General features: G+C 57.1%; 2 protein-coding genes across 4 annotated transcripts in view; one reads left to right on the plus strand and one right to left on the minus strand.

The window, feature by feature from the left end:
- The window catches only part of MOB1B (MOB kinase activator 1B), a 35,177-nt gene extending 23,991 nt beyond the window's left edge, over positions 1-11,186 (minus strand). Inside the window, exon 1 of one of the 3 annotated variants that reach the window (XM_068153750.1) lies at positions 10,545-11,186. Coding sequence is in view for 1 of the 3 variants with exons in the window: in XM_068153749.1 (XP_068009850.1) it covers positions 4,260-4,273 (14 nt within the window). In the remaining 2 variants the exon portion in view is untranslated. Of the gene's footprint in view, positions 1-3,388; positions 3,707-4,259; positions 4,387-10,544 lie in introns of those variants that run through there. The other 2 variants (XM_068153749.1, XM_068153752.1) reach the window with 2 other exon arrangements.
- Positions 11,187-11,461: 275 nt separating this feature from the next.
- Positions 11,462-19,529, plus strand: GRSF1 (G-rich RNA sequence binding factor 1). The gene is made up of 10 exons (XM_068153753.1): positions 11,462-11,692; positions 12,379-12,523; positions 14,330-14,485; positions 15,321-15,461; positions 16,648-16,777; positions 17,026-17,159; positions 17,275-17,399; positions 17,806-17,941; positions 18,304-18,385; positions 19,432-19,529. The coding sequence occupies exons 1-9, from the start codon at positions 11,495-11,497 to the stop codon at positions 18,363-18,365; spliced, it is 1,227 nt and encodes a 408-aa protein (XP_068009854.1). The 5' UTR covers positions 11,462-11,494; the 3' UTR covers positions 18,366-18,385; positions 19,432-19,529.
- The last annotated feature ends 181 nt before the right edge of the window (positions 19,530-19,710 follow it).

The following is a 19,710-nucleotide window of genomic DNA, read 5'->3' on the forward strand; positions in this document are numbered from 1 at the left end:
AGGCTCAAGCACCTGCAGGGGTCCACACAGCTCTGTCATTCCAAGGCAGACTAGTTCTCTCTGAAAGAAAAGCCAGGCAGCAGCACAAGCTCAGCTTTGCAGCCCTCCACCTCCAACCTCACTGCTAAAGCAACAGCACCCAGGGGCTGCAATTCCATTTCATTGCACACAAACTTGACCAGCTGCTTTCTGAAGGTGCACACTGGTTGGCAGGTTGATGGAGACTCCACCACCTCTCTGGGCAGCCTGCTCCAGGGCTCCAGCACCCTCACATCACAGCAGTTCCTCCTCATGTTTAGGTAGAGCTTCTGATGGTCGTTCGTGCCTGTTACCCCTTGTCCTGTCACCGGGCACCACTGAACAAAGCCTGGTGCCATCCTCCTGCCACCCAGCCTTGAAGTATTGATCAGCACTGATGAGGTCCCCCCCCTCAGGCTGCTCTTCTCCACGCTAAAAAGCCCCAATCCTCTCAGCCCTTCCTCAGCATCTTTGAACACACAAGCCCCAAACTACAGCCCCTCGCCCTCACCATTTCCATCCACTCCTACTCTTTCAAACCCCCACCAGCTGTGCCTACTTACATGAACCTGCAGGGTGGAATTTTCTGGGGGGCTTTTCAGGTTCTCCTGGAGTTTTGGGTTTTGCTGAAGCTGCCCTTTTCCCTGCAGGCCTGCTTTTTAAGCTCCCCACTCCTTTCTGTTTTGACGGCGGGTTTATGTTCTCAAAGACAAGGCCACTCCACAACTTCCACACCAAACCTGATTTTCCCCCCCCCTTCTTCTTTAGTGAATTAAATGATTTCCCTCTAGCTCCTCTGCTTTTTATGTAAGCTGTGCCAGGGTAGGATACCACAAGCCTGTCACCATATGGCACGCCTACCAGGACTATCTTTAATTTCTCTCCCTTGGAGATGCTGAGCTGAAGTACCTGCAGCTCTGCTGCAATTTCCTCTTCACAGAGACCTTAGCAAGCTGCAATTTATTCGTTTACTTATTTAAATTTTTATTTTCCTTTTCCTCCAAGAAAATTGGGAGAGGTTCAGAAAGTCTTCTCAGCAAGGAAGAAACAGCTCAGAGAAAACAGGCAGCGCTGGAAATCACAACCGCTGTCAAAACGGAGTCGCATTCATTCAGTGCCTGGTCTCACAAGACAGTCTCTTTATAATGTCACCCATAATGAGAGAAAACAATGCTTCCCCTTGAGATTTCTTTTTTTTTTTCACACCCCCCTCCCTCCCTGTAGCTTTTTATGTCACTGGCCCTAGCAACAGCAAAGAATAGCAATGGATTTGTCAGCAGACGAGGACCGCGCAGCGGGCCCGCGCGGGGGGCCCCAGGCACCCTGTGTTATCCGAGCACAATCGCGCTGTTATCTGACAGCGAGCAAGAGCACGGCTTTGGATCCCCTGCTTCAGCGTCCAGCTGGCAAACCACAGCCAAGTTAGCCACCTGAAACCGGCAGGACGGGCTTGCTGCAATCAGGAACGCTCCTGCTGCATCTTTAGCACCGGGGCAGAAGCCTGAATCGGCTCCTGAAGACACAACGGTATCGCCGGCAGAGGAAGAGAGCACGACGAACCATCCACGTTGCCAGCTCCGTGTCAAGGTGGAAAAGGGAGTGAAAAAGCCTTGTGAAAAACTGTGTTAAAAGCGCTGTGATAGCACGGGGAGGTCTGCAGCTCAGCACACAAGCTTGCAATACAGCATCTAGCAAGAGATGCCCAACCGCTACCTTCGAGCGGCTCTGGCACGCCAACACGAGACTCAGGTCTGACCAAAGGGGATGCTAACTTTCTGGATGCTTCCAAGAAAAACCCCACAGCCAACTACTTGGCTGAAGACAGAAAGTCCCCCTGAGGCCTACCAGGCATATTCTGAATGCATTTCTTTGCAATCCATTTCTAGACTGCAAGGTGAGTAAATTAGGTGCTGTCTACAGCGCTCTGCCAGCGGCGGCTTCGCCAACGTTCCTTGCTTTGCCATGCAACCACCTCACTTTTCCACTGCCACGTTTCATCCTGCAGGGCCACTTGAAACAATGGAAGGGGTGTGGAGGGGAAAGGTTTGCTTTCTGAGGTTTCAGAAGGGTCTGGAAAAAAGAAACAAGCATCTCATTATTGCCTGTGACAGAGGGTGGAGGGGCTCACGCTTTTCCGTTACCTCTCAGCCAAATGCCATGGAGAGGGAGGCTCTCTAATTTGCAAACCAGACTCCCAGGACACCACTGTACTCGAAATCCTGTTCCCCCCCTACTCCTTCTCCATTGCAGCAGCTGAGAATTATGAAGGAGGGAGACAGCTGGGCTTCTCATTAGGAGCAGCCCAGCGCGTCTGAATCCACCGACGGGTCATTTGTACCCACCTCCCATTCGCAGCTTCCACCCTGCAGCTGATAGGTGTCTTTCAAAACCTCTCTTGGGGTGAAGGCAGCACAAACACAACGACAGGCAGGCTGCCCCGGCACAGCAGAGTTAAAAGCAGGCTGCTTTGGCAGAGCAGAGTTAAAAGCTAAAGGCAGCGGAGAAGGTTCAGAAGGAAGCCAGCGCCGCTGTTATTTGTCTCCATGAGAACACAACTCACTAGAAGACTCCAGCTCCCAAGATAAAGCATCTTCTCTAACAGCAGGCTCTGGATGCATCTGTTGGTTGTCAATATAAGCCTTCAACAACTGTCAAGGTGTTATGGCAAAGGGCCCACTAACTGCTCGCACGGAACTCTGAGCGGGCAGCAACGCGCAGCGGGGTCTCGCCGGAGCTCGGCTCTGCAAGGGTGCCTCCCTCAGCTGCTTGGATTTCCCTTCTTTCCCTAGAGCGCATCTTCACCTTAATTAATAGGTCACTGAACCGGTTTATGTTAATCACCAGAAGTACCGCGTCTTTGTTCCCAAGGGGAGGGACCAAAGTTCATTCAGTTGTCCTCGTCTACGAAGCAAAAACTGCGAAATGCGAGGGTTTTGCACACACTTAAATTGCCACCGGCTCCTCGGGGAGCTTTTTTATGCCGCAGTAAACAATCGCCTCTCATTAGCCCGGCACAGCCCTGCCAGCGCTGTCCCCTCGGCTCTGCACAACCGTGACACTGAATCAATCACAGAACCTTAGGGGCTGGAAGGGACCTCTGGAGATCACCCAGGCCAAACCCCCTGCCAAGGCAGAGTCACCTAAAGAAGGTCCCACAGGAACACAGCCAGGTGGGGTTGGAATCTCTACAGAGACGGAGACTCCACCACCTCTCTGGGCAGCCTGCTCCAGGGCTCCAGCACCCTCACATCACAGAAGTTCCTCCTCATGTTCAGAGGGAACTTCTGATAGTGAAGTTTGTGCCTGTCACCCCTTGTCCTGTCACTGGGCACCACTCAACAAAGCCTGGTCCCATCCTCCTGACACTCACCCTTGAAGTATTCATCAGCACTGATGAGCTTCCCCCCTCGGGCTGCTCTTTTCCACCCTCAAAAGCCCAATTCTCTCCGCCTTTCCTCCTCGCAGACACGTTCCAGTCCCCTCAGCATCTCGGCAGCCCTCAGCCGGGACTTCACTTCTCACCGCCGGCGCTCACCGAGCTGCGCCAGCGCCATCCCCTTCTAACTTACGTACCGCAGAAAACGCTACGGGCAGCAACTTCTGCCCACACCGTCCTGCCTATGAGTAAAAAAAACCACCGGCAAAGCAGAAGGGGGACTCCAGCCGGTACGCGTTTTTTCCCTGAAGGCAAGTGTCGCCTCCCCAGCGGCACCCCCTCCGCTCTGGGCTTCCAGCACAGCGCGCACCGGGAAAGTCTCCCCCCCCCCCGCTCCCCATCCAAAGCCTCGCCTGCATTTATCCGCTTTTTAAATCCGCATCCTCCCCTGCTCCCGACGCCCGGGCCGATAAGGAAAGGTCGCCAGGCAGCTGCCGCCCTGCCGGCGCGGGAGGCGGCGGCCGGCCCCGAGCAGCTCCCGCGGCTGGGGGTGGGGGGAAGCGGCAGTTGCGGCCGTTAGCACGGCCGGGGTCCCCCGGGGCACTGGGGCACAAAGCAGCGAGCGGACACAGCGCTGCTCCGCGGCCGGACGGAGCCGAGAGGTGCGGCAAGAGGGGAACCGAGCCGGCGGAGAGCGGCCGCCCCGCTCCCCCGGGGCGAGCGGGAAGGGTGGCGGGCGGCGGCCGCGTCCCCTCGGCGGGCTGCCCTGCCCGACGGGGCGGGACGGGGCAGCGCAGGAGGAAGGGGAGCAGGGGTGACCTCCCTCCTCCCCGCACGCCGCCGCGACCCCTCGGCGGCTACTCACAACAAGAAGCTCATGGCGATGGCGGCGGAGCGGGACCGGCGGCTGCCTGGGCTCGGCGCTGCTCGGCTCGGCTCGGCGCGGCTCGGCTCCCAATGGCAGCGGCGGCGCAGGGCGGGCGGTGCGGGGAGAGCGCCGCGGGGCGGGGACAGGGCCTAGGGCCCGCCGCCTCCCGCCGACATCGCTGCCGGCAGCCGCTGGCGTCCTGGCCCCCGGCGCGCCTCCCCCCCTCCCCTTAAAGAGCCCCCGGCCCGGCACGCCTCTCCCCTCGCACAGCCTCGTTCCCCCCTCGCCTGTCCCCCTGTCCCCCCTCAAAGCCCTCCCGGGTGCTTTCCCCTCGGGCTTCCCTCGCAAGCAGCCTCCCCCGTCCCTCCAGACGGCCGCTTCCGTGCCTCAGGCATGCCGCCCCGGGCGCCCCGAGCCGCGCCCTCAGCACTGCCCTCTGCCCCAGGGGCAGCACGGGGCTGCCCGCGGCCCCGCGGGACCCCAGGGGGACAGGGCGCAGGGTTCAGCCTCCCCCCTCAGGTAAACCTCTGCACCACGCTAGGCCTCAGCTGTCACTGGGCAGTATTTCTTGGCAGACATAGAACTGTCAGGGCTGGAAGAGACCTCAAGGCTCAGCCAGCTCCAACCCCCTGCCATGGGCAGGGACACCTCACAGCACAGCAGGTTGCTCACAGCCACCTCCAGCCTGGCTGCAAACACCTCCAGGCAGGAGGCTGCCACCACCTCCCTGGGCAGCCTGTGCCAGGCTCTCACCACCCTCACGGGGAAGAACTTCTTGCTAACATAAACACCTGTGACAGTTTTTAGGTAGTTCTGGCTGTAAAATCCCTGCAGTTGCCTATCAAAAGTCACAGGGGAGCCATGAAAAGTGCCTGAGTGGCAGCGCTGCCTGCTGGTGTTCCTCCCTCTCTTACCCAAACAGCCCCCTGTGGAGCAAGCCTGCAGGGCAGCGGGGGGAAGGGAGTTCACTTTGCTTTGGCATGTCACATCAGGGACTAAGAACATCCTTGTGTTTCCTAAGTGATGCCATCCAGGCTTCCTTGGGCAGGCTGGCCTCATTCTATTCTATTGCAAGAGGGATGTGGAGGTGCTGGAAGGTGTCCAGAGCAGGGCCAGGAGGATGAGCAGAGGGCTGGAGCTGCTGTCCTATGAGGACAGACTGAAGGAGTTGGGGCTGTTTAGTCTGGAGAAGAGAAGGCTCCCAGGTGACCTCATTGTGGCCTTCCAGTATCTGAAGGGGGCTACAGGAAGGCTGGGGAGGGACTGCTCAGGATCTCAGGCAGTGATAGGACTAGGGGGAATGGAATGAAGCTGGAGGTGGGGAGATTCAGGCTGGAGGTGAGGAGGAAGTTCTTCCCCACGAGAGTGGTGAAGCCCTGGAATGTGTTGTCCAGGGAGGTGGTTGGGGCCCCGTCCCTGGAGGTGTTTAAGCCCAGGCTGGATGAGGCTCTGGCCAGGCTGATCTAGTGTGGGGTGTCCCTGCCCATGGCAGGGGGGTTGGAACTAGATGATCCTTGTGGTCCCTTCCAACCCTGACTGATACTATGATTCTGCAGGTTCAGGCACCCAACCCACAGATAACCATCACAGGCATAAAAAGCACAGAGAGATTTTTTTTTACCTGGCATTTCACAGAACAGTTTGGGTTGGGAGGGACCTTCAACATCAGCTAGTTCCAACCCCACTGCCGTGGGCAGGGACACCTCCCACAGTTTACAAACTACTGAGGTGAAATAAAAAACCCAACCAACATCATCCAGATGTTCTTAACCAGCCCTTGGGTTTGCTTACAAAGCCGTGGCAGGCCTGTCCTGAATCACCTCCCTGTGTGAGCACAGTTAAAACCTCCCTCTCTGTGGAAATCCAACGTACAGCAGCGTCGTTTCGGCAGGACATTTCACTGTCACATCTTTGCTGGCAACAAAGATCACACAGTGTGCTCTTCCCCAGGCAAGAGGCCTCTCCTAGAATGCACAAACCAAGGCTCTGCTGTGCATTATGGATGTCCAACAGCCCAGCTGACAGCTGCAGGCTGTGCCTCTGGGGTCTGGGGTGTGTGCTCTGGGAACCCCTACCTCCTGATCCCGAACCAGGAACAATGCCCTTAATCGAGAGGGGTGCCTCGGTCAGCTGCTATCCTTGCTTCCCCTAAAACATACACAACAGCATCCAGAACACTTCAAACCAAAACACATTCACAGCAAACAGGGAGCACATGCTCCACTGTAGAGTTAGCCACATCCAAGTGGCAGAAAATTACAACCCCCCGGTCGCAACTTCTTGTGACAGTCTGCCTCTGTTTAGGTCGGTAAGAAGCCAGCTGGACTTTGGCGAGGGGACAGCACAGGCAGCACAACCCCCAGAGATTGCCTCCTGCCTCAAGGGGATTCTGCAAGCCCTGGCGACCCCACAGCAGTCACAGTGCTGCAGGTAGGCCAGATGAAAACCTGGTGGCCTTCAGATTCATCTGGCAAGCCCAGCAGACGGAGACCCGCTGCAGCCCCTCGCAGCGTTACCTTGCTGCACGGCGCAGAAGGAGGGGCAGGAATCCTGCCCTGCGTGGCCACCCTGACAGCCACCTGCTTCCCTCACCTTTCCAACTGCTGACACTGCAGTTCCTCCTTTCCTGGCTCTGTCCTTCACACCAAGTCAGAACGCCAGGTCAGTAAATCAGGATGACTCTAGGCCACTTGGAAAACCAAGCCTCGCAGCGGGCAGCAGAGGTGTCATTAAAAAGCATTTCACGACCTTGGCAACTTTCCTTTTGGCTGCTATTAGCAAAAAAAAACCCCAAACACAGGCATGAAATGGGTCTCAGGGCACTTTTTAAGGCTGCCAGCTTGAGCTGGCTACGTAAATCAAGCTCTGTCTACACCACCGCTCGTCTCTTTTGGCACACTCACGTCGGGACCACGAATAACCTCCCTCCTCTGCCGCCACCCATACACTTCCTTCTACCCACCGCCGGCGTTTATTTTAGTGGCAAGTTAAAATTAAGAGGCTGTTCCCGCAGCAGCCAGCAGGAAACACTCGGCCAGGGTGGCTGTGAGGAGAAGCGGTTATGTAACGTGTGCATTTGATGTCTCCCATTCACGTCGGGCTCTTTGGGATGGCCGAGGGTCACCCGAAGCGCTGGCTCCGGAGCCTGCCCGATCCGAGGGGCTGGCAGCGTGCTGCAGTCTTACGTAAGAGCCCAAGCCTTGCTCCGGGAAAGGCAGAGTGAGTGCAGCAGCGGCCTCACCGCTGTCACTTTGGCTTAGCCATGACACTGGAGAGCTCAAAGAAGGGCTCTGAAAGGGCCCTCCAGCTGACAGAGTGCTTCAGCTCTGAAGTTTCCAGCTCTTTTGTTGCGGCAGGGCTGGGTAAAGACAGAACTCTCCAGCTGTGAAAACGCTCGGAAATGAACAGCAAACAGCTTCTGATGTGTCTTATCAGGGAGACAGCAAATAGGAAACAACAGCTTGTTTGGAGATGTAAATCATGCAGTGTGTAAACACACCATGCTCTGCAAACACTCTCATAGAGTCAGAGAACGAGCTGGGTTGGAAGGGGCCTTAAAGCTCAGCCAGTCCCAACCCCTGCCATGGGCAGGGACACCTCCCACCAGCCCAGGGTCTCAAGGCCTCATCCAGCCTGACCTTGAACACCTCCAGGTAGGGGGCATCCACAGCCTCCCTGGGCAACCTGTGCCAGTGTCTCAGCACCCTCACTGGCAAGAATTTCTCCCTAATCTCCAGTTTCCATCTCCCCTCCTCAAGCTTCAATCCATTCCCTCTCATCCTATCACAACAAGCCCTCACATGCTAGATTAAACCAACAGCATCCATCTATTTCTTAACTGGATAGTTGTTTGTGCATTAAGGGATTTGGGTGGTGAGCAAGTGAAACATCCAAGCAGGAATAGAATAGGAACAGGAATAGAAATAGGAATAGGAATAGGAATAGGAATAGGAATAGGAAGAGGAATAGGAAGAGGAAGAGGAAGATGAATAGGAATAGGAAAAGGAAAAGGAAGAGGAAGAGGAAGAGGAATAGGACAGAATTAACCAGGTTGGAAGAGACCTTTGAGATCATCAAGTCCAACCTATCATCCAACACTATCTGATCAACTAAACCATGGCACCGAGCACCCCATCCAGTCACAGGCACAGAAAGGTAAGGGTTGAAAGGGAACTCTGAAGATCACAGAATCCTAGAACCAAGCACCCCATCCAGTCTCTTCCTAAACCCCTCCAGGGATGGTGACTCCACCACCTCCCTGGGCAGCACATCCCAATGGCCAATGTCTCTTACTATGAAGAACTTCTTCCTAACATCCAGCCTGGTATCAGCTGGAGCCTGGGGTCTGTACTTGTAATTACTGCCAACAAAAAATGCCACACAGGAGGAAATTACAGGAACTATGAGGTTATTGGTGGTCCCCAGAGCCACCCTAATTGTGGAGCTGGGAGAGCACAACTCAGCAGCTCTGTAGAAAGAGCAGTAAGTTCAGCCAGGCCTTGGTTGCCTTCAGTGCAAGATCCTTTCTCCTAGGATGACTTTTTTTATTCCCCCCCTGATCACAGGTGCAGAAGCTTGGATCCCTCTCATTCACCCTGAGGTTCCTGGGCAACTGAGAAGCCAGATGTCCAACAGAGTGGTGCCCTCTAAAGGTAAGTCACACAGGCTGGCGAGCTGCAGGACAAACAGCCGTGGGACACTTTCTGCTGCAAAAACAAAACCACGAGTGGAACATGGGTGGAAACTGAGTATCTCTCACAGAGAGTCTTCCATGCACCCTGCTGGGCTCACAGGAGAGGAATGCACACAACATTCCCTCGGTCCAGAGGATTGAGGGATCTGCTCATTCACTTAGAGCCACCAGGCTAATCCAGATAAAGATAAGTGGTCAGGATGAATTCCTGCAGTTATTTTTGTCCTCCTGCAAACTTTGCTAGCTTGTTTAAAGAGGGGTTTTGAAGAGAAACCTGACATGAGGACTGTGAAGAAGTGGAATGTGAACCACTCCAGCACCGAGGTCAACATTCCTTTGAAAATCTGGGCAGTGTGTGATTTGCCTTGAAAACTGCAGAGAGCTGAGAGCCCTGTTGCCAAGGGACTGGGCCGGGATCAAGGTAGCCATCTGTCAGCTGAAAGTTTGTTGCAAGAAATAGCTCACAAAAGCACAAGATGACAGCAAACAGCTTGTTAGTGCTTTCTGAACGGCGATAAGAAACATCCAAGGCTTCGGAGGACTTCATGGTTGGCAGGATTGCAAACTGCAAGCTGAAGGACTTCTGTTGAAAAGCCCAAGGCTGCACTTGGGGTGGTAGTTTGCAACAGCTTGAGATTGCAGCTCTCACTTGGCAACCTCACAACAAGAACTACAGGATCCCTGTCACAGGATCACAGAATGGCTCAGGCTGGAAGGGACCTCAGAGACCATCCACTCCAACCCTCCCACCACAGGCAGGGACGCCTCTCAACCAGACTTGGTCTCCCAAGGCCTCATCCAACCTGACTTAAATACCTCTAGTGACAGGGTGTCCACAACCATTCTGGGCAACCCATTCCAGACTCTCACCCGCCTCATGCTGAAGAACTTCTTCCTCAGATCCAGTCTGACCCTGCCCTCCCTCAGCTTCAAACCATTCTTCCTTGTCCTGTCTCTAGACACCCCTATGAAAAACCCCTCTGCAGCCTTCCTGTAGGATGCCTTCAGGTCACCATCTTCCTGACACTGGGCTCCACATGCCAAGCCTGGTTTGAGAACAGCCACTCAGACACCTTCCTCAATGCTTTGGATCTGAGCCTCCAGACCCCCTTGGCTTCCTCCACTGTCAGCTTGGGTCTTTTTTTCCCCTTGCTTTTTATCCTCCTGCTCATTTTGCTTCATCCTAAGCAGTCTTCCTCAGGGAAAGAGTAGGCACAACCTACCTTCCCCATGTGTGCACTCAGAAGCTAGTGCTGGCTCTTTCCCCTTACCCCTCTTGGATGCAGCAGTAAGAGCAGGGCTGTTTCTCCAGATCACCTGAGAGGAGTGTTCCTCCCAAACAGGTTCAGCCAGTACTGCTGCTCATGTCAGACTGTTCAGCTAGGATGGCAGTGAGGGGCAGAAAATCATCTCCCTGATGAAAAGTAGCCAGGGAAGGGGTGCATAAGGTTGTGATTAAATCTGAATTACATCTTTACACTGCAAATCTGCCCTGGGGATCTTTTGTTTGGGTAACAAATACCCAACAAGATACATATAGGTCAATGGTGACAGGAACTGTAAATGAGCATGGAGCAGTGAGAACTTACCACGAATCCCTGAACTCCCCTGCTCAACTGTGTCAGCTAACAAACATCTGTTCATTCACAACCCATTTCTGGCAGGTCCCCTGCTCTGCTCGGCAGTCCTGGAGACCACCCCGCTGCCATCCCCCTCGCTGGCCGAATCGTTGCCCCTCCTCCTGTCACATCTGGAGCTCTCCGAGCTGGGAGACAGCAGCTGTGGCCTGGGCAAACGGGTGAGTAGCGTGATAGACTCCTCTGGGTTAGAAGAGACCTTTACCATCATCCAGTCCAACCTTAACCCAGCACTGCCAGCTCACCGCTGAGCCACGTCCCTCAGCACCGCACCTCCACGGCTTTTCAGTGCCTCCCGGGACGAGGGCTGCACTGCTGCCCTGGGCAGCCTATTCCAGGGCCTGGCAGCCCTTTTGGGGAAGACATGCTTCCACGTGTCCGACCTAAACCCCCCTTGGTGCAACTCGAGGCCACTTCCTCTCCTCCTGTCACTTGCTTTTTGGGTGATCAACACCAGGCTGCTCGGGGGGCTGCAGAGAGCACTGAGGTCTGCCCTCAGCCTCCTCTTCTCCAGACCAAACAACCCCAGATCCCTCTGCCACTCCTCTCCAGACCCTTCATCAGCTTGGTTGCCCTTCTCCTGGACACTCTCCAGCCCTTCAAACGTCCTTCTTGGAGCGCGGGGCCCCGAACTGAAGCCAGCACTGGCGGCGCGGCCCCGCCAGCGCCCAGCGCAGGGGCAGGATGCCTGCCCCGCTGCTGCTGCCGCAGGCCGGGATGCAGGGCGCAGGGTGCCGGGCAGAGCGCGGCCGCTCGGCTGGCAGCCGCGCTGCTCCCCGCCCGGCGCGCCGCCCAGGGCCGCCCAGGGCCCGCAGGAAGCGGCGCGGGGCGCGCGGGAGGCGCTTCCCGCCGCCGCCGCCTGGCAAGGGGAGGCGGAGCCGCCGCGCGCCCGCCTCTCGCCCATGGCCGCGGTCGCCGCCGCACGCCGCGGCCTGGCCGCCCTTGTGCTGTGCCGCCGCCCGCCGCTGCCGCCCTGCCCGCGCCCGCCGCCCGCCCAGCGCCGCCCGCCCAGCGCCGCCGCCGCCTCCTCCGCCTCGGCCCGCGGGGCGCCGCCGCGGGCTCCCGCCCCGCTCTGCGCTGCCCTCCGCAGATACAGCCAGGTAGGGGCCCAAGATGGCCGCGCGGCGCTGCGGGGGCGCAGGACAGGACCCCGGCCGCGCCGAGCCGCGGGGAGCGCGCGGCAGCCCGGCCGCCCCCCTGCTGCCCCGGGGGACGAGCGGGAAGGGGGCGGCGGGCGGGGCCAGCCCCGGGACGGCGGAGCCCCGCGGCCGGCTGCCCCCCAGCAGCGGGAGGGCGGCTGCCGCCCGCCGCATGGGCACCGACAGCGCCGCGGGCACCGGCGGCTTGCCCTCGCTCCGCCCTGCCCGGCCCCTCGGCGTGCGGCGCCGGAGCCGGTTCCGCTGCGCCTGCCTGCAGAGCGGGACCTCGCGGGGTACCGCGGCGCAAGGCTGCAGGGTAGTAGTAGTTCAGTAGTTCAGTATCACTAAGGTTGGAGGAGACCTCAAAGATCATCGAGTACCGCGGCGCCAGGCTGTAGGGCACCGCGGCGCCAGGCTGCAGGGCACCGCGGCGGAAGGCTGCAGGGTAGTAGTAGTTCAGTAGTTCAGTATCACTAAGGTTGGAGGAGACCTCAAAGATCATCGAGTACCGCGGCGCAAGGCTGCAGGGCACCGCGGCGAAGGCTGCAGGGCACCGCGGCGCAAGGCTGCAGGGCACCGCGGCGCAAGGCTGCAGGGCACCGCCTCTTCACTGGGGTTTCTTTCTTGTTGCTCCTCTCTGGTGGCAGGTCACAGATGCGTCGTCCCAGGAAGGTCACCTCCCGGAGCAGGAACCGCGGGCAGCCAAGGAAGACAGTGACAATGTCTTTCTCATCAGGGCGCAAGGATTCCCCTTCTCCTGCACCGAGGAAGACGTGCTCACCTTTTTTGACAGTATGGGAGTTCATTTTCCTCCTCTGTAACCGTTCAGCGTGCTGTTACTGTCCCCAGTAATGAGCAGTCAACAAAGATCAGCCACCAAGGAGGGGTTTTTAATATTGCCCCAAAGCCACTCACGAGTTGCACATAGAAATCAAACAGAGAAACTCATCCCTGTGACAGTTTCTGTTTGCATGAGTAAGTTTGTCCCTTCTCAGCCCATCTTGCCATAGTAAAGGCATTCCCCTTGGAAGTGGCTCCTGTGAAGACCTTTCTATGCCTTTAAGGACCATTCTGTTCTTTTAAAGACCATTATTCAAGCACTGGCACAGGCTGCCCAGGGGGGTGGTGGAGTCCCTGTCCCTGGAGGTGTTCAAGGAATGGCACTGGGGCCATGGTGGCGTTGGGTTGAAGGTTCAACTCAGTGAGCTTAGAGGTCTTTTCCACCCCAAACAACTCCATGGATCTATGGTTGCCTCCCCCCTCAACTTTCCCCTGTTTCAAACAGACTGGAGTGGTTTTTACTTAGTAGTTTAAACTTTAGTGTTGCTTTGTGCTCCTGATTAAAGCCTGTGCAGACCTTCTCTCCATGCTTCAGAGTTGGGGTTCATCCTCCCAGAGCAGACTAGAGATCAGATCCTACTGTTTGAATGGTTTGGTCATTTAAATTGAATCACTGTGAAGCCCTAGGGGAGAGGAATGCAGAGCAGGCAGATTATAGCCATAGAGAGTGAGACTGTAGATTTCAGGGAACTCAGACACAATTAAGTTCAGCAACAGCATGAGGCTCTGTCAGAGTTGTTTCAGTTGGACAAGGCCTCTAAGATCATCGAATCACAGAATCAATAAGGTTGGAAAAGACCTCAGAGATCATCAAGTCCAACCTCTCACCCAGCACCTCATGACTACTAAACCATGGCACCAAGGGCCACATCCAATCCCCTCTTGAACACCTCCAGGGATGGGGACTCCACCACCTCCCTGGGAGCACATTCCAGTGGCCAACAACTCTCTGTCTGGGAAGAACTTTCTCCTCACCTCCAGCCTAAAATTCCCCTGGCACAGCTTGAGACTGTGTCCTCTTGTTCTGCTGCTGGGTACCTGGGAGAAGAAACCAACCCCCTCCTGGCTACAACCTCCCTTCAGGTAGTTGTAGACAGCAATAAGGTCTCCCCTGAGCCTCCTCTTCTCCAGGCTAAGCAACCCCAGCTCCCTCAGCCTCTCCTCACAGGGCTGTGCCCCAGACCCCTCCCCAGCCTCCTTGCCCTTCTCTGGACACCTTCAAGTGTCTCAATGTCCTTCTTAAATCATCCAGTCCAACCAGCAACCACCATGGCCACTAAACTATGGAATCAGGGAATGGTTTGGGTTGGAAGGGACCTCCAAAGCTCATCCAGTCCAACCCCCTTGCACTCAGCAGGGACATCCTCCACTGGAGCAGATTGCTCAGAGCCTCGTCCAGCCTCACCCTCAATTTCTCCAGGGCTGGGTCCTCAACTACCACACCCCCCAGTGCCATGGCCACAGGTTTCTTGTTCACCTCCAGGAATGGGGACTCCCCCAGCTCCCTGTTCCACCCCCTGGCCCCTGTTGCAGCACAGAAGCTGTTGCTGATCTCCAGGCAGCCAGCTGTGCAGCTGTGCAGTGACTAGAAACCAAGGCAGCCGCGTGCCTGCGCCAGGCGCCGCGCGTTCGAGGTGTGACGGCAGCGTGTTGCACTGGTGAGGGGGAGCAGCTGGGGGCAGGGTGCTCACTTCTGCTGTGAGCAGTGGAGCCCCAGGTGTGGAGCAGTTCCTGTGTCCTCTGTTCCTTGGTTTCTAGGCTGTAGAATTCGAAACGGTGAGAACGGGATCCACTTCCTCTTAAACAGGGATGGGAGGCGCAGGGGGGACGCCCTGATCGAGATGGAGTCCAAGGAGGATGTCCAGAGAGCCCTGCAGAAGCACCTCAGATACATGGGCCCACGCTATGTGAAGGGTGAGTCTGCCACAGCAGGGCTTCCCTTGGAGGAGCCTCCTGAGGGAGTGAATCAGGATGGGAAGAGGAGCCTCAGCTCGACAGGCTGCTGGGCCAGCTCAGCCCAGCCCCACCGTCTCCTGGGAAGGCTGAAGCAGATGAGCTGCAGGATCTCTCCCAGTCTGGCATTCTGTGAGCTGCCTGAACATGACAGCAGGCTGGTGGGGCTGGGGCAGATGTGGAGCAGAGCAGAAAACTGAACCAAAGAGCTGTTAGAGCGAGTCCAGAGGAGGCCACAAAGGTGATCCAAGGGCTGTGGGGCCAGGCTGAGGGTGCTGGGGTTGTTCATCCTGCAGAAGACTGGGGGCACCTTAGAGCTGCCTTCCAGTAGCTGAAGGGATCCTGCAGGAAGACTGGAAAGGGAATGTTCTCAAGGGTGTTCAGCAGCAGGATGAGGGGGAATGGTTGGAAGCTGAGGAGGAGCAGGGTCAGACTGGACCCCAGGAAGAAGTTCTTCAATATGAGGGTGGTGAGACTCTGGCACAGGCTGCCCAGGGAGGTTGTGACTATCTCCTCCCTGGGGGTGTTCAAGGCCAGGTTGGATGAGGCCTTGAGCAGCTGAGTCTGGTTGAGAGGTGGCCCTGCCCGTGCTGGGGGGTTGGAGCAGATGATCTCTGAGGTCCCTTCCAACCTGAGCCACTCCAGGATGGGCCTTGTGCAGTGAGGGGCACCATGGCAGGAGCAAGGAGTATGGGCTGGGGGAAGAAACACAGCACAGTCCTGCTTTAGAGGAGTGCCTGCAGAGTGGCAGCTCCAGAGTGCTGTGAGGGAAGAGCTGCTCTGTGCTCCCTTGCAGTCTTTGAGGTCCACGACAGCGACGTGGAGGGCTTGCTGCAGAGCCTGCGCGACGAGTCCCAGGCCATAAACGATGGAGTTGTGCTGCTCAGAGGCCTTCCCTTCAGCTCCACGGAGGAGGACATAGCAGACTTCTTTGCAGGTAACTCAGCCTGGTTTGTGCTCTTCAGCTGTGAGATGTTTGCTTCTCCAAGCTGATGCTCGGAGAGGTGGCTGCTTCCCTGAGCAAGAGGAACAGCCTTGAACACCTTGGAGTGGTGCAAGGAAGCTGGCAGCAGCTGAAGCTGTCGGAGCCAGCTCTTGGCTGCAAGCTTCCCTGGCACCCTGGAGTCCTGCAGGTTGAGCCTAGGGTCAGGACTTGCACACCAAGGGGAAGGGATCTGGATCCTGTTGTCTTTGGGCACCAAGGGGAAGGGATCTGGATCCTGTAGTCTTTGGGCACCAAGGGGAAGGGACCTGGATCCTGTTGTCTTTGGGCACCAAGGGGAAGGGACCTGGATCCTGTTGTCTTTGGGGATCAAGGGGAAGGAGCTTGGATCCTGTTGTCCTTGGGGACCAAGGGGAAGGGATCTGGATCCTGTTGTCCTTGGGGACCAAAGGGAAGGGATCTGGATCCTGTTGTCATGGGGGACCAAGGGGAAGGGACTTGGATCCTGTTGTCTTTGGGCACCAAGGGGAAGGGACCTGGATCCTGCTAGCTGCAATTGGTTGCTACCAGTTTGTCATTTGGCAAAGTTAAGAGAGGGGGAAGAAAGCCTGGAAGGTAGAGCACAGTGGATGCTGAGTGGCTGTTCACAGCTCTCCACTCCAGACAGCCATGTCACATACACCCCTCAGCAGCAGTTCTGCTGTCAATGACTGGGGGTTGGACTGGATGATTTCTAGGGGCCCCTTCCAGCCCCTCACATGCTGTGCTTCTGTGACTGGCTTGTTCGTGCCTGGGGAAGCTGGGTGCTCCAGTTCAGCTGAGCAAGTGGTGCACAGAGATGGGGGGTGGAGGGGGAAATCACCCTAATAAGAGAAAATGTCAAAATGATTTGTGCTCTGGACCTCCTTCATGTCTAGGAGCTGGGTTCACTTACTTTCCTAGTTAGAGCCTCAGGCTGGTGGATGATTGGCAATGAAGCCTCCTGTGAAAATTAACTTAGAGCAAATGAAGTGTTGAACAGAGCAGGGAGCTAGGCCAGCAGGAGGAGTTGTTTCAGAGCTGTGTGGCTGCCCAATTAACTCCTCAAACCCCAAAAGAGCAAGGGAAAAGATGTCTCTGAGCTAAGACACAGGTTCCTGACAGCTCAGATGCCTTCTTTCTGCTCCCCTCCCTCCTGCAGGTCTAACCATAACTGACGTAGTTTTCATTTACCGGGGAGAAAGGAAAACCGGAGAAGCCTTTGTGCAGTTTGCAGCGCCTGACATGGCAGCTAAAGCCCTGCTCAGGCACAGGGAATACATGGGAAACAGGTAAGTGCTTCCTGGAGGCACACCAGCCTAGGGGAGCCTGCTGTGAAGCAGCCTGTGCGACCTGCAGCTTGCTTCTGACCACCTGAAACAGCCTGGCCCTGAACACCTCCAGGGAGGAGGCAGCCACAGCCTCCCTGGGCAAGCTGCTTCAGGGTCTTCCCCACCCTCACTGCCAAGAATTTCTTCCTCATCTCCAGCTGGAGTCTCCCCTCATCATCTCCCACCTCAGCTTCTCCTTTCACCTGCAGGTACATCGAGGTGTATGTGAGCAGGAAGCACAGCATGGAGAGGCACATGGCCTACGACAGGGAGCGGAGGGAGCCCGAGCCTGCGTTTGAGGAGCGGGGGCTGAGCCACATGGGAGACGCTGAAAGAGGGAGCAGTGAGTCCCTGCTCTGCCTGCTCTCTGGGGCCCCTCCCTCCTGCCCTGGCTAGCTGCAGCTTCCCCTGAGGGAGGTGTTGGTTGTGAGTGCTAATGATGTGTTCTTGCTCCCCAGAGCTGGGCAGGGAAGGAGCAGAGAGCTCCAGGCAGGCTGTGGAATCTGGCAGTGTCTCATCACCGCTGCCCTTCGTGCACGTGAGAGGGCTTCCCCCCCAGGCCAGAGCCCAGGACATCATAAACGTGAGTAACCATCAACAGAACTCACTGCTCCCTACCAGCACCAGCCCTGGGCTAATGCTGACAGCTGAGATGACCTCGGGTTTGGCATTTCTCTCAGTGGCTTCGGGCTGAAGGTGTTTGGAACTCAGAGCTCGCTGAGGGTCCCAGGCTCCCCGGGGTGTCCATGGCCTGTGGGCACAGCAGCCATGTGCTCACCTCCATAAACAGGAATCATGGAATTGGTTTGGCTGCAAACACCTCTAAGATCATTGAGGCCATAGAAGGCAGGGGGTGGAAGGGACCTCTGGAGATCATTGAGTCCAACCCCCAGTGTTTTGCTACCCCAAAGCTCAAACTCCCCCCTAGCTGGAGAGGCTCTCCTGTTGTCTCTTTCTCACCCAACTCTCTTATTTCCCTCCTTCTCTAGTTCTTTGCCCCTCTGAAGCCCACCAGGATCATGGTGGAATACAACTCCCATGGAGAAGCCACAGGAGAAGCAGAAGTGCATTTTGAGAGCCATGAGGATGCAGCTGCAGCCATGGCTAAGGAGGGGTCCCAGCTAGGTAAGCAGAGAGGAGGGAGGTCTCACAACCAGGGAGGCTGTGGATGCTTCCTCCCTGGAGGTGTTCAGGACCAGGTTGGATGAGGCCTTGAGCAAGCTGGGCTGGTGGGAGGTGTCCCTGCCCACGGCAGGGGGCTGGAACTGGCTGATCTTTAAGGTCCCTTCCAACCCAAGTCCTTCTATGAGTCTAAACTCTGAACCTCAGCTCCCTGGGTGGCTGGGGCCACCCTGTGCCAAAGGGGTACTTGGAATGGAGGCTTCCAGTTCAGCTCATGTGGCCTGAGCTTTGTGTCAGTGACCAAAGGAGCTGACCCCCCCCAGCAGTCACTGACCACAGGCCCCCTCTCTGTCCTTGCTCCCCAGAGCGCAGTGCTGTGGAGCTGTTCCTGAACCAACATCCAAAGGCAAAGGGAAGCTGCCAGTGACAGAGGCCCAGCTTGGTTTGGTGAGTGCAGCTTTCTCTGCTCCAGCTTTAGCAGCACCTGCCTCAGCCTTGCTGCTTCTGACACTAGATTCCAGCCAGCTTAAAGACTGACTGGGAGTGGCTGAAGGGGCTCATACCTGGATCTCCTGGCCTGCAGATCCAGCTCCCATGGGCTGGAAGTCCTTGGCACAGCTGGAGTGTGCAGGAGAGCTTCATTTTCCTTCTCCCTTTAGAGCTCTACCTGCTGTAATGGGGTTGGGTTCCCTGGTGTAGGCTTTGAGCAACCTGGGCTGGTGGGAGGTGTCCCTGCCCAGGGCAGGGGCTTGGAACTGGGTGGTCTTTAAGGTCTCTTCCAACCCATTCCATCAATCCATGAATGCTTTCCCCAGCTGTGGGGTGGGCCTGCTGGCTGGGCACAGGGCTGTGTTGCTGACACCTCCAGGGGCTGGAGCTGGACAAAGGGATGTCCTGCAGGGTGGTTCTTGCTGTGGCCATCCCTGTACCCTCTGCAGAGGCAGGTCTGGTGCTCAGCCTGTGCTCAGTGCCACCAGGCTGTCATGTTTCCAGTGTGACCTTTAAGGAAGCTCTTGGCCAACTTGTTCTTCCAGGAACCCCCTTCTAAAAGTGCTCCCTGGGATCCTGCCCACCCCCACCCCCACCACACACACACAGCTGCAGCCCTGGGTGTGAGCCAGGCCAGGGCTGAGCTCTTGGGGCAGGTCCAAAACATGCACCCAGCTGTAGCCTCCATCCCCTGTAGCCTCCTTGGTGCAGGAACAGCAAAACTGGTGCCACCCCATCCCATGTGTGTGCAGGGCAGCCCCTCCAGCAAAACTGGTGCCACCCCACCCCCTGTGTGCAGGGCAGCCCCCTCCACCAGTGTCCCACCTGTTGGCTCAGGTCTTGTAGTCCTGCAGGTTCTGCTGTTGGGGCAGCACTTTGGAGGGCAGCAGAGGGTCCTGAGGGAAGCACAGAGCTGCAGCCAGGTGGTGATTTGAGGCCAGAGCAGGTGAGCCCTGGGGTCCCTTCCAGGCTGGCAGTCTGAGGTTTGTGTCTCTTTCTTCCAGGCCAGGCGAAGACATTCCGTGGGGCCGGCTCCAGGAGGAGCCGCACGCTGGGCTTGCACTGGGAGAGCCTCCAATAAATGCTGGTGACTTACTCTGTACAGGAGCCTCTTGCAGAGCTGGAGGGGCAGCAGTGGTGGGATGGAGCTGCTCTGGCCTGCAGGAGCGTGGTGGTGCAGAGAGCATTGAGCACACCGCTGCTGGGGGGTGACAACACGGAGCGGCCTCAGAGCCTCACCCGGGCCTCGGCTCCTCACCCGGGCCTCGGCTCCTCACCCGGGC

The sequence above is a fragment of the Melanerpes formicivorus genome, unplaced genomic scaffold (assembly GCF_026170545.1).
Source record: "Melanerpes formicivorus ecotype bairdi unplaced genomic scaffold, bMelFor1.0.p_v2 SCAF_27, whole genome shotgun sequence".
NCBI lineage: Eukaryota > Metazoa > Chordata > Aves > Piciformes > Picidae > Melanerpes > Melanerpes formicivorus.